Source organism: Cyprinus carpio, chromosome A24 (genome assembly GCF_018340385.1).
Source record: "Cyprinus carpio isolate SPL01 chromosome A24, ASM1834038v1, whole genome shotgun sequence".
In the NCBI taxonomy this organism is placed as follows: Eukaryota; Metazoa; Chordata; class Actinopteri; order Cypriniformes; family Cyprinidae; genus Cyprinus; species Cyprinus carpio.
The window spans coordinates 21810894-21823817 of NC_056595.1; the positions used below are offsets into that span (position 1 = coordinate 21810894).

General features: G+C 39.1%; 1 protein-coding gene across 1 annotated transcript in view; it reads left to right on the forward strand.

The window, feature by feature from the left end:
* The window catches only part of LOC109049406 (obscurin-like), a 56877-nt gene that overhangs the window by 13701 nt on the left and 30252 nt on the right, over window positions 1–12924 (forward strand). The window contains 23 exon segments of the mRNA XM_042714687.1: window positions 158–433; window positions 541–816; window positions 1099–1365; window positions 1452–1721; window positions 1826–2092; window positions 2232–2498; window positions 2807–2919; window positions 3047–3200; window positions 3300–3461; window positions 3677–3781; window positions 4488–4757; window positions 5000–5266; window positions 5448–5714; window positions 5821–6087; window positions 6229–6498; window positions 6602–6871; window positions 6993–7259; window positions 8339–8605; window positions 8730–8996; window positions 9581–9841; window positions 10105–10371; window positions 11030–11104; window positions 11403–11483. Coding sequence (XP_042570621.1) covers window positions 158–433; window positions 541–816; window positions 1099–1365; window positions 1452–1721; window positions 1826–2092; window positions 2232–2498; window positions 2807–2919; window positions 3047–3200; window positions 3300–3461; window positions 3677–3781; window positions 4488–4757; window positions 5000–5266; window positions 5448–5714; window positions 5821–6087; window positions 6229–6498; window positions 6602–6871; window positions 6993–7259; window positions 8339–8605; window positions 8730–8996; window positions 9581–9841; window positions 10105–10371; window positions 11030–11104; window positions 11403–11483 — 5253 coding nt within the window.

The following is a 12924-nucleotide window of genomic DNA, read 5'->3' on the forward strand; positions in this document are numbered from 1 at the left end:
GGATCTGTGCATCTTGACAGTCTTCTTTGGGTTATTTAAAAGCTGCTATAAAAATATTTCTTGTCTCTAGTCATAGTCAATGTAATTGCAAATCTAGTATTGACTTTCTCTGTAAATAGGCAAACTCTTTGAATTAAGTAAACTCTCTTCTCATTAGAGCTCAAAGCTGCATTCACCAACAAAGACTCTTATCAGAAGGAAGTGAAGGTTTCAGCTTCCCAAAAAGCCACACTGAGCTGTGAAGTTTCTGATGCCAAGACTGAGGTGAAATGGTTCAAAGATGGCAAGCAGTTGATTTCCAGTAAGACTGTCCACATGGAGTCAAAGGGCAAGATCCGTCAACTGTTGCTGGAGAATGTGGAAAAGAAGGATGCTGGAGAATATACCTGTGAAGTTGGAAATGAGAAACTTCTCTTCAAGATTCAGGTGAAAGGTACGATTTTCTAGCACATTAGTGGACTTCCATGAATCCACATACTGTACTCGTCTTCCTCCAGAACATGGTCACAATTAAGTGATTATTTCCTATTTTTTCCTCAGATGTTTCTACCAAATTCCAGAAGACATCTGTGACAAAAGAAACTGTGATGGTTGAGTCAACAGAAAAGGTTGTTTTAAAAACCGAGGTAATGTCAGAGAATTGTAGTGTTCAGTGGTTCAGGGATGGAATAGAACTGAAAGACGAATCAAAGTATGAGATGAAACAGGAAGGTCGCTCATGTGTCCTTATCGTTAAGTCGTCTGAATCTAAAGACAGCGGCACCTACTCTTGTCAGACGGTTGATGACAAAGTGGAGTTCAAGGTTCAAGTCAAAGGTAAATGCTAATTTGCAATTTCCAAGTAAGAAAAAGTACAAATTGTTTAAGGTGTTAATTTCTCAAGGTCAAATTTGTTAATATTAACGGCCGTTTTCATAATTTTTTTCTTGCATATTTATTTATTTATTTATTTATTTATTTTTTATTCAATTAATGCTTTTTACATCTGGAGTTTTCAAAGTAAAGTTTTGTTGAATATAATTGCACTTATTGAAATAATAAATTTAATTGATCACAGACAAAATGTAATTTCATTTTCCCCTCATCTGTACCCTGCAGATGCACCTTTAAAGTTTGTGGTGCCATTGCAGCCAGTGTCTGCAGTACTAGAAAGCACCATGACACTTTCCTGCAGTCTCAACAAAGCTACAGGTAGTGTCCTCTGGAAGCATAACGGCAAAGAAATCAAACCAGGTGGCAGATTCAGTGTCCGCACTGATGGCACCAACTGCATCTTGACTGTCTCTGCTGTGGCTCAGGAGGATGAAGGGGAGTACAGCTGTGAATGCAAAGATGACAAGACCACCACCAAAGTCACTACTAAAGGTACAAACCATCAGTGTCTATGTCTGAAAGTCATCAATTATCCTTCATTATTATTCCTCTCAGATTTTCAATCTAATTTCCCACAGCCCCACGTCTGGTAAGGTTCACTACCAGGCTGAACAATGTTGTTGCAAATGAAGGCAAAGATGCTATCTTTAAATGCTCCATCACACCAGCTGATGTGAGTGTCAGATGGCTGCGTAATGACATTCCTATTACAGCTAGTCCCAAATTTAAGATTGCTCATGGAGGAAGCAGTCATTCCCTCACCATCACAGCTGTCACTCAGGAGGATGCAGGAGAGATCTGTATTGATGCCGAGGGAAAAGTGTGCAAAGCCACACTCCAAGTACAACGTAAGGAAAAGTAACCGATACAGCTGTTATGCGTAATGCAACATATCGGCAGAAAAGCACACAGACTACCTGTTTCTCAATACAAATGTATCCGTAATTTGCAGAGCTTCCTGTCACCTTCAAGAAGAAGCTTGCAGATGTGACTGTAACTGAGCAGGACACAGTTCATTTAGAAGTGGAGCTGAGTAAACCCTCAACAGATGTGAAGTGGATGAAGAATGGTGTGGTGCTACAGCAAGGAGAAAATATGAAGATCCATGTGGATGGTGCCAAGCAGGCTTTGGTCCTCAAGAGTGTGGCGTATGCTGACAGAGGACATTACTCATGTGAAACCCTAGATGACAAGACCCAGGCCAAACTGACAGTAGAGAGTATGGATTCTTTCATTATGTTACATTATATCACAGAGTTACTCTTTCGATCATAATATTTTATGATCAAAATATGCAGGAAATTATCAAATAAAAGTATTTCATCTATGGATTTCCATTGTTTTTTCCTACCATTTAGTTAAGAAGATTCAAATCATAAAAGGCATAAAAGAGATGAAAGTGCAAGAAAAAGAGACCATCACTATGGAGGTGGAGCTAAGCAAGACTGATGTAGATGGTTCCTGGAGCAAAGATGGAAAGAACCTAAAGGCAGGACCTATTATCATCATTACTGCACTGGGCAACAAGCACTGCTTGACTATGTCCCAGCTGAAGAAAACTGATGGTGGAACTATAACTTTCCAAGCTGAGGATGTCCATACTTCTGGCAAACTAATTGTTACAGGTAAGTGTGTATACTGGGGGTCTTTAAGTTTAAGCCTGAATAGCAAGATCCAGTAAGATGTTTAGCATAAGATCATTAAAAAAGTGTATTTTCAAGTTTAGTAATATTAAAAGCTGTATAATCAACATGTTTAAGTATATTCCACCAGACAAACTAAATGAATGTCCACAATATATCCCATTTACACTTATTGCAAGTTTAGTAAGGTTTTGGTAAACTAATGAGCAGATCCGTAACATAACCACTTATGTTAAAATCTATATACAGTATAACAATCGCAACCCTAATTATTGGCGTTGTGTTCACAGAGCCTGCTGCAAAGATCCTCAAACCTATACGGGATATCAGTTCTCCTGAAAAGGAGAAAATCACTTTTGAATGTGAGGTGTCAAGAGCAAATGCTGATGTCAAGTGGTTTAAGGTATTAGTATTTGATTTGTAATTGTTAAAAAATAAATTGTGTAGTCTCAAATGGATGAAATACAAAATTACTTGAAAAAAGAAAAAGTAAAAAAAATGATATAAATGTGTCATAATTTCTCCATCAGGATGATGAGGAACTGAAGCCAGGAAAGAAATATGGCATCCATTCCCAGATCAATAAGCGCACCCTTGTCATCCATAAGTGTGCATATGAAGACCAGGGCCAGTATATATGTAAAACAACAGATGACAATACTTCAGCCAAGCTCACTGTTCACGGTAAAGATGAATGACTTCTGAGTGGGACATTTAATCACTGCTGAACTCGAACATTTTGTAGTGTCACTTGAATAAATGTTTGTATTTGAATTCTTGCAGCTAGAGATATTAAAATAGTGAAGCCGCTGCAGGACATGGAGGTGACAGAGAAGGAGGGTGCAACATTTGTCTGTGAGATCTCCCACGATGAGGTCGAGGCTCAATGGTACAAAGGAGATGCCAAACTCAAAGACGGAGACAACATAAAGATAAGGCAGGAGGGTGAGTTGCACAGAATGAACTTTGATTGCTTTCTTCTTGAAAGCTTAAGTGTGCTTGTAGAAATTATTGTATATTGACAAACATGCAGCACAGTATGGCAGTACAAAACAATTAGTTCCTTTATATTTCTATGTTCACAAAATGCAAATAAACAGTTCATCTCCAAAAGCGACAGAGTTATAGCTCTTAAACTCATTTAACACTCTCTGTCTTAGGAAGAACATACATTCTGCTCTTCAAATCTGTAAAGGCTGAGGACGCAGGTGAAATCAAGTTCACAGCTGAGAAGGCCTCTTCAGCTGCTAAACTGAAGGTTAAAGGTTCGTTGTCATGTCTGTTGTATCTGCATGCATTTTGTATTCAGTGTTAAGATTAATGGGCTGGGCTGTGTAGCATTTCTCCAGTTGCTGACAAATCTGTAGATCCCCTAAGCTCTCTTATAATCATTATAGAACTGCCTCTCAGATTTGTGAAGAAACTGAGAGACAAAAACGCTATGTACAAACACCGTGCATACTTGGAGTGTCAGGTGTCAAGGGCCAACGCTAATGTCACATGGTACAAGAACAAGTCAGAGATCAAACCTAGCAAGAAGCATGAGATCACAAGTGAGGACATCTACAGGAAGCTTACCGTCATTGACGTGGATTCTGATGATGAGGATATATACATGTGTGACACCACTGAGTATAAGACAATGTGATTGCATGTTTTTAATTACTTGATAATAGTTTGTAGATCAGTTTTTGATTGATCTGCAACAGACAAGAATGAGCGTTGTATGTGATTTTAACCATATTATTGTACCGTATTTATCGCATTAATTTCCCCCTCCAAAAAGAGACAAATTTATGCTTGCTTCCAATTTAAAGTTTAGTTATGTAAATTTTCCTTCCATGCATTTTGTTTATTTCCATGTGGCTTCATTAGTATGTGTCTTCCTATGTCTACAGTGTTTTTAAAGAATTGTACTACATAAACATTTTTGATATAGCTGATTCTTGATTCTCTCATCACAACCTTCAGAGCAGGCTATCAGCATAGTGCGGGAGCTGAGTTCTGTGGAGGTGACCGAGCCATTTGCTGCCCACTTTGAGGTGGAAGTCAGTGTGGAGACAGTCAAGCCAGTGAAGTGGATGCTGAATGGGGAACAGCTGAAGGAGAGTGCAGATATCGAGATGGAGAAAGAAGGAACCATGCACCGCCTCACTTTTAAAAAGACCAAGGCCTCCATGTCAGGCCCAGTACAGTTCACTACTGGAAAGAGTAAATCAACAGCCGAGCTCAAAGTGAAAGGTTAGACACTTGGTTTAACCAAGATTTGCAAAATAGACACTCCAAAAGAAATCTAATCTGTATTTAATAATTCCAATTAAATCGTTTTTGATAATGATGCATGATAAAATTCCTACAAAAACTGCAAAAGTGCTTTGAAAAACTTTAAAAGGTGTATTTTGCTCAATTTATGTTTACTACAGATGAAATGCAATGTTTGTTGCAGTTTTGTGCACTTATGTTTTTTTCATATCACCCCACAGAACGTCCCATTGAAGTCCTGGAGCCTCTCAAAGATGTGTCAGCCAAGGAAAAGACTTCCACCACACTATGCTGCAAGTTCTCTGCCTCACCAAAAGAAGTACGGTGGTTTAAGGGTCAAACTGCTTTGGAGGCTTCTAGCAAATACAGCATGAAGCAAAAGGATGCTAATGTGCAGCTGATCATACAAACTTTGAGGGCAGAGGACTCTGGAGAGTATCGCTGTCAGGTCGGGGTCTGTGAGAGCAAAGCCATTCTCAAAGTAGAAGGTAAAGTCTCAAAGAAGGCATTCAAAACATGTTGCATTCCCTTTATACGTCCACCTCGTTAGGGTTAGGGCTGCTTGTGAGAGATTTGCTTTGACTATGTCAAGCACTCATTATAAAGGTGCTGTTGGTAAAATAAATGCCATTCTGATCCCGCTTTCTGATGTTTATTTTTGTGACATAGTGCGTAAAATCCAGATCACCAAACATCTGACAGACGTGGAGGTGGATGAAGATGGTGATGCTGTGTTCACCTGTGAGGTTAACTATGCTGATGAAGAGGTCCAGTGGACACTCAATGACAAGCCACTCTTCAGCAATGAGGTCAATGCCATCACCCATGTGGATAAGACCCATACGCTCACCCTCAAGAACCTAGCACCTGAGGATGGTGGGAAGGTGTCATTCAGCATCAGGGATTTGAAAGAAACAGTCTGCCTAAAGGTCAAAGGTGGGGTTGTATGATGATGTCTAAATAAAGCAGATTTACAGAAATGCTTTGAATGTGAAGGATTAAGGTTTTGGCTTAATGCACTTTTTAATTTATTGACATCCAGAGAAAAAAGCCATCTTCCTGAAGTTGTTGGATGATGTAGTTGCAGAGGAGAAGGGTACAGTTACCCTTAAATGTGAAGCCTCAAAGCCCAGAGTGGCCCCTGTGTGGCGCAAAGATGGTACAGTCCTGTCAGCAGGCAAAAAGTATGAACTCCTCCATGATGGTAAGACCTTGGGACTTACTATCCATGATGTCACGCAAGCTGACGCCGGGGAGTACAGCTGTGATCTTGGCACAGACCTCTCCAAGTCCAAGGTCACTGTTAGAGGTATGACAACAAACTTATGTAGTAATGTTGTGCTACAATGACAGTGTGGTGTCTTTTTGTTGTAGTTCTATCCTTTATGTTTTTATGAAAACAGATGAAGTTGCTAGTGTTTTTCAATAATGTCTTTGCTGTTGACCCCAGATATCCACATCGGGATCACCAAGCGTTTTAAGTCGGTGGAGGCCAAAGCAGGTGAAAACTGCACATTCGAGTGTATCTTGTCCCGAGAAAGTTCAGAGAAGTGCACCTGGAGCCTAAAAGGCCAACCTGTCACTGATGGAGGCCGTTTCCAGATAAGCAGCAAAGGGCGCAAGTATACCTTAACAATCAAAGCTGTCTCAGCTTCTGATTCTGGTGAGGTGGTCTTCACTCTCAAGGATCTGAGCTCAAAGGCAACACTTACGGTTGAGGGTAAGCGGTGTATGCAATGAAAACAAGATCAATGAATTGAATTATAGCTTTTACACATATACAGTTTTGCTTAATCAAGGTGTATCTTATTTTTGGGAGCTAGGTGAAGCTCCTACCATATCTAAAGAGCTTCAGGGTGTCAGTGCCAGAATTGGTGAAGATGCCACATTCTCCTGTGAGCTTTCTCAATCTGGACTGGAAGTGAAGTGGTCAAAGGATGGCAAGTCTATCAGAAAAAGCCAGAAATATGAAATCAGTCAGGAGCAGACGCTTGTAAAGCTGGTAATCCGCAATGTCACTGAAAAAGACTCTGGAGAATACAGCTGTGAGGTCACCGGTGGTCCAACCTCCAAGGCCAAACTGGAGATCAAAGGCAAGGTTTTTAAATCTTACGGTTTTAGATTCTGTCATCCTTTCTTTAAACACACAACAGGGGAAATCCCACAACCCTAAAGAGGAGATATATTTAATTTAGTATTTCATCCCCTCTTTAGAACTGGCAAACAAATTCATTCGTGAGCTGAAGGATGCCACTGCAGAAGAGAAGAGTGCTGTCTCCTTTGATTGTGAGACAGCCCAACCTGCCTCTAAAGTCACCTGGCTGAAAGGAGCAAAGGAGATCAGGGCTGGAGGAAGGTATGAGGTTACACAAAAGGGAACTGTCCTCATCCTCAAAGTGAAGGATCTGGAGAAAAGTGACAGCGAGGTGTACACCTGTGACATTGGCTCTGCGAAGTGTACAGCTAAATTGACAGTGAAAGGTAAGAAACTGGCTTTCCACTTAACACAGAATTCAGAAATCTCTCCTTCCTTCTGTTTTTAGCAATGTATTATCTTATTTAGAAAAGAATAAGTTGAAGCCAGAGAATCGTATATTCTTAGATGGATACACTGTGGTGTTTTTAATGTTTAAAGCTTTGATGTAGTGTTTTTTTAATGTCTCTGTGGTCTTTGAAAATGTTTCTGGTAAGTACAGTTTTTAATTTGATTCGATTTGATGTGTTGTATTTCTGCATTTGACATTTCACTTTTGGTTCCTGTGTGGTGATGCTACTGCCAGGCATTTCGCTGATAGTCTCATGCATTGCTGTTTTAGCAGATGATCACCTGAGTTCAGAGAATTGGTACTTCTATATTGTACTTTTACAATTATGTTGGTACTCTACATGTCATTTAGATTTCTAGCAACTCAGTTTGGTGAAGATGTGGTTAAATAGTCTTTTATTTGCAGAAATGCTGGAATAGTTCAACAACTGAAATGATGGAACATTTAATTCATTAATTTGGGTCCACACTTGTACTGTGGAGTCTACATATGGTAATAATGTACCTTTAGAATGATTATTTTCTGGAGTAATCTGGAATATAATTTAGGTTTTAGTGGACATATCAATTCGTTTTTATAAAGAAGCTGTTGTGTGATTTCCAGGTGATACCTTTCAGCAGTCTGTCAAATTGTCAAATTTTAGAAATGGCACTTGCACTTTTGTGTTTTGTCTTGGTTTATGCGGTTCAGTCTTGACTGAGGTTTGTGAGGTTCAGTCTGGACTTTGTATGTATATGTATTCATGTAGTCCTTGTGCAATGGATGAGTTGGAATTGTTTCTGTGTTTGTTTAAATATTTCTGTGATTATAGAAAATTTTGGTGACCAATAATGATTTAAAGGTATTATACATTACAAGCCTAATTACATTATGATGCAAAATAACAGACATTGGCTTATCCTAGATTCCATGCCATACCTTCATCATCTCATCCTAGTGGTCTTCTATCCTGTCTTTTGGATGCTAAAAATATGAAGAAGAAATTTAATTTTATGATGCTTGTTCATTCTCCAGTGGTACCAGCTAGGTTTAAGGGGCAGATGAAGAACCAGCAGGTTACAGAAGGTGGGAAAGTCTTACTTTCCTGTGAGCTCTCAAAACCTGGCTGCCAAGTGCTATGGAAAAAGGGAACGGAAAGTCTGAAACATGGGGGAAGATATCAGATAACGCAGAGGGACACCATGTGTGAGCTACAGATTTCAGACTTAGTGCCTGAGGACAGTGGAGAATATTCCTGTGAATGTGGAAATGAAAAAACAACAGCAAATGTTGTTGTCAATGGTATGGATAAAAGCTTATTAATTTACATGCATCCATTCATTGATTTAGGCTATATTTTTTTTAAAAACTGTACAAATTTTTACTAATTTTTATACACCTTACTTTATACACAATTGCTCTTCAGCATTACCGGTGGTCTTCAGACATGAGCTACAAAGCCAAGAGTGTGATGAAGGAGACAGCGTTACTCTTCACTGTGAACTCTCAAAACCTGGAGTTCCAGTTGTTTGGAAGAAAGGAACGCAGGCGCTCCATTCTGGCGAAAAGTACCTCATCAAACAAGATGGGGCTACTGTTGAGTTGAAAATCGCTGACTTCAGAAATGAAGATGCTGGACAATATACATGTTTGTGTGGGGACAAAAAGACTACAACAAACATTAAGATCAAGGGTATGAAATTCATTTGGTCTGACTTCTTTTTTCATGTTCACTCTTTACTACAGAAGTCCTAAGTGGCCATGGATGATTATTATTTTAATTTTTTCTCGTGATCAAAACTTAATTTTCTTGTGATCTCGACAAAAGTAGTTTTCTCATTATCATGACTTAATATTTTCTTGTGATCTTGACATAAAGAAAGTTGTTTTCTTGTGATCACGACTTAATATTTTCTCGTGATCACAACATAACAAAAGTTGTTCTCTAAGTTACACAACTGCCACAAGCCGACAACAGGTAGCAGTATAGAACTAAATATAACTGGTGGGGTGTTGTATACAGTATATCTACAGTACTTTGTATGCGTTTTGGGACAGAGTGGACCTTCTTCGTGATCGCTATAATTTGTGCAGTATTGTTCATAACTGACATTTAATTAACTTGATGTTCACTGTTTGTGTGATTTTTGTCAGTGTTCTGTCTTATGTCTCATGTTTTCTTTGGGAGGTTTTTGAATGTTTCTTCATGTTGTAATGTTGCATTTTGTGCAAAGTGCATTACACTAACAACCTGTTTAAACATCAATTGCTTCTTAGCATTGATCTTCAAACAAGAGCTACAAAACCAGGAGTGTCAAGAAGCAGACAGTGTAACTCTTCGGTGTGAGCTCTCCAAACCAGGAGTGCCAGTGGTTTGGAGGAAAGGAACGCAAGTGATCCATTCTGGAGAGAAATATCATATCAAGCAAGTTGGTTCTGTTTTTGAGCTGAAGATCACTGATGTCAAACCTGAAGATGCTGGAGTCTATAGTTGTGATTGTGGGTTTAACAAGACCTCATCTACCATTACCGTCAATGGTAGGAATGACATCTTTTTTTATTTGTGATTAAATGTAGGGTATTACATTCAACACCATCCTCTACTGTGCCCTGAAGTTATTGTCGATCAGGGTTTTTTCTTATTACACTAATGGCTTTGTTTTAGAAAAAAATTGGTGGGCTTAATGACTTTAAAACTAGAAAACTAGACTAGAAGACTGGAAAGACTTCTGTTCAATCCAGTTCTTGGATGTTGAGTCGTTTGTGTAACATGGTTCCAACATCTTTTCACGGTTCCTCAGCACTTCCAGTGGTCTTCATACATGAGCTGCAAAACTTGGAGTGTGATGAAGGAGGCAGTGCTACTCTGTCCTGTGAGCTTTCCAAACCTGGTGTCCCTGTGCAGTGGAAAAAAGGAAGCCATGTTATCCAATCTGAAGGAAAGTACGTCATCAGGCAGTTTGCCTCAAAGGTGGAGCTGAAGATCACAGATCTCAAACCTGAAGATGAAGGACACTACACATGTGTATGTGGAGACAAGGCAACCACAGCCAATATGAAGATCAAGGGTATGAATTATTCTTATTATTTCTGGGATTTTTTTAACCATTAATTACTCCCCCCACCCAAGCTGCACTATTCTAACAAACAACTGATTTAAAAAAAACAGTTACACAATTTAATATCATTGCTTGATTCGTGTTGATGAATATTGTTGTATATGTTGTTAGTTGTTTTATTTGTTATGTTAAGATTCCCCTTATATGCTACAGTAATGAACAAAATCTTATTGTTCGTTTCAGGTGTATAGCACAAAATTACACTCTTGCAGTTGACATTCCAAAACGAAAAAAACAATTCTGTATATGGTTAAATATAACTATTAGATAATTTGTTGTATCCTGCTGTGGCTCTGCCTGCTGTGCTGTAATGTCATAGTCTGTCAGACATCTGTTTTGCAACTGCCTTAAACTTTTCTTCATCGCTGTCTGTCGATTTCTTCCAGCTTGCAGCCTCTTCAGTTTAGTGTGGTTCATATGTGGAACACGGATAAGGGTTTAAGGCTTCAGCACTATAGTCTTACTTGAGTCGCAGTACACAGTAGAGTAACTCGACACATATTACAATACTTGACAAAGAACTTGTATATGTGTTCCAAGCTTTGGACACGTCTTCTTTGAGATTTCATTGTCTGTGATTCCATATGCAAAATGTTTTTTGTCACAGTTCTGAAGGCTCATGCACCCTCATACCAACCAGGACTTCAAAAGCAGACTACTGAGCAGGGGGCATCAGTTGATGGTACAGAGCGAATGTGCAGAATGACTGTCCGTGCTTTATTTTCTTGGTCAGCAGTTTGATTTCTTGTTGGCCATGCTATCTGTCAGTGAGAAATCAGTCAGGCTTTGATGGCTTTCACTTAGTCATCTCAACATGCATGAATGCTTCTGTAAAATACATTTTAATATAGGATGTCTGCTTGTTCTGCATATGCCTCTATTGTCCAACATGGCTGACACAGGCTTTGCTATTTGTGTTTTAAGATCCTTACAGTTTTGGCCAAGGGTTGCAGTTTACATGAATGTTTCTTTTATCACAGCTCTAAAGTTTCTCCGTCCTTATGCTGCCCTTGAATCAGACTTCCAGAAGCAGAAGAAAGAGAAACAGGCAGTGCTCAGTGGTATGAAACTGATGACTATTTCCTGCCTGTCATGCAGCACATACAGTATATGCGCTAATGGAAATGTGAAGCCCAGTCAAAATTTTCAGTAATGTATTCTTTTGAATGGAACAGCATGTGGTCACCTGTTCGCTTCTGCATTACGATAGTGGTTTTGTGCACTCTTTGTTGTTGTATGTCTTTATTTTGTTGATAAGTATTTAAACTTCTCGCCCATGCATCAAAAATCCTTTGGATATTCTCTTTAAAGGGTACATAACATACACAGTTTCACCTAATCTTATGTTAATCTTGAATACCTATAGAGTAGTACTGCATCCTTCATATCTTCAAAAAGTCTTTAGTTTTATCATATTTATAAAAGAAAAATACAGCTTTCCGATTCTCTCCGGAAAAAGCGGAGCTCCTGGAGGCGTGCCTTGGGCGGAGCTATAATAATGATGTTTCATGTTGTTTCCATTAACATATACTCACGTATGTGCTGATTTCCAAAAAAAGACAGAAATCTGATGCAGTTGAACTTACATGAATGGGGTCTTTTATCACTGGGACCGCTCCATGTTTTAATAGCAAACGATGTGCAAATCCAGCGTCGACCTAGGCTTTGTTTATAAAACATTCGCCACTGAAATGACGAGAACACACAAATGCACTTGCTACACTCCGTTGCTGCCCCGGAAAAACTGCATCCACTGACCACTGTTCGTGTAACACTGGGTTCTTTGGGAAGCTTAACACGGTAAACTTTCCCTCACTTCCAAAAACACACTTATTTAGAGACATTCTTGAACAAATCCTATGCAGCGCTGCCGAGGATTTCCCGATGAAACGCGTTGATGAGCGCAGTCTCGCTCTCCTCTGGTCGACGTGTGCGTGGGCGCGCTTTTCCGAGAGAAATGCTAATATAAGGAGTTCCACCATTGTCTACGTCATTAGATCCACGATCGGAAAAAAAAAACAGCCGAAACGTGTACAAACCCAGAAGTAAGATTTTTGGCACAGAAATTCTCCGTCATTCATCCAAATTATTTTTTAAATCTTTGGCCATGTTTAGCATGAGAATCCAACTCTTTAACACTGTGAACAACTCTGAATACATGAAACACGATTGTAGCCCCCCCTTTAAGCATTCCTTTTTTTTTTTCCTTTTTTTTTTTTACAATTTTCGGAACTGCTGCTCATACATTTATTGCCAGACAAACTTAAGCAAAATAGCGGTTCATTTTTTATGCATTAAAAAGTCTTTGCATAAGTATAAGTGAAGCACATGTTGATAATCTGATTTCATTTTATTTTAGTTTTACTTATATTCTTTCACTTGAAAATCAATGGCCATTGATCCATGTTCTCTTTCAACTTTATCTGCACCTCTGCTTGTTCTAGTGCCATACATGGTGAATATGTACTGTATATGGCAGACTCTAGTTGGAGTGTTTTCTGT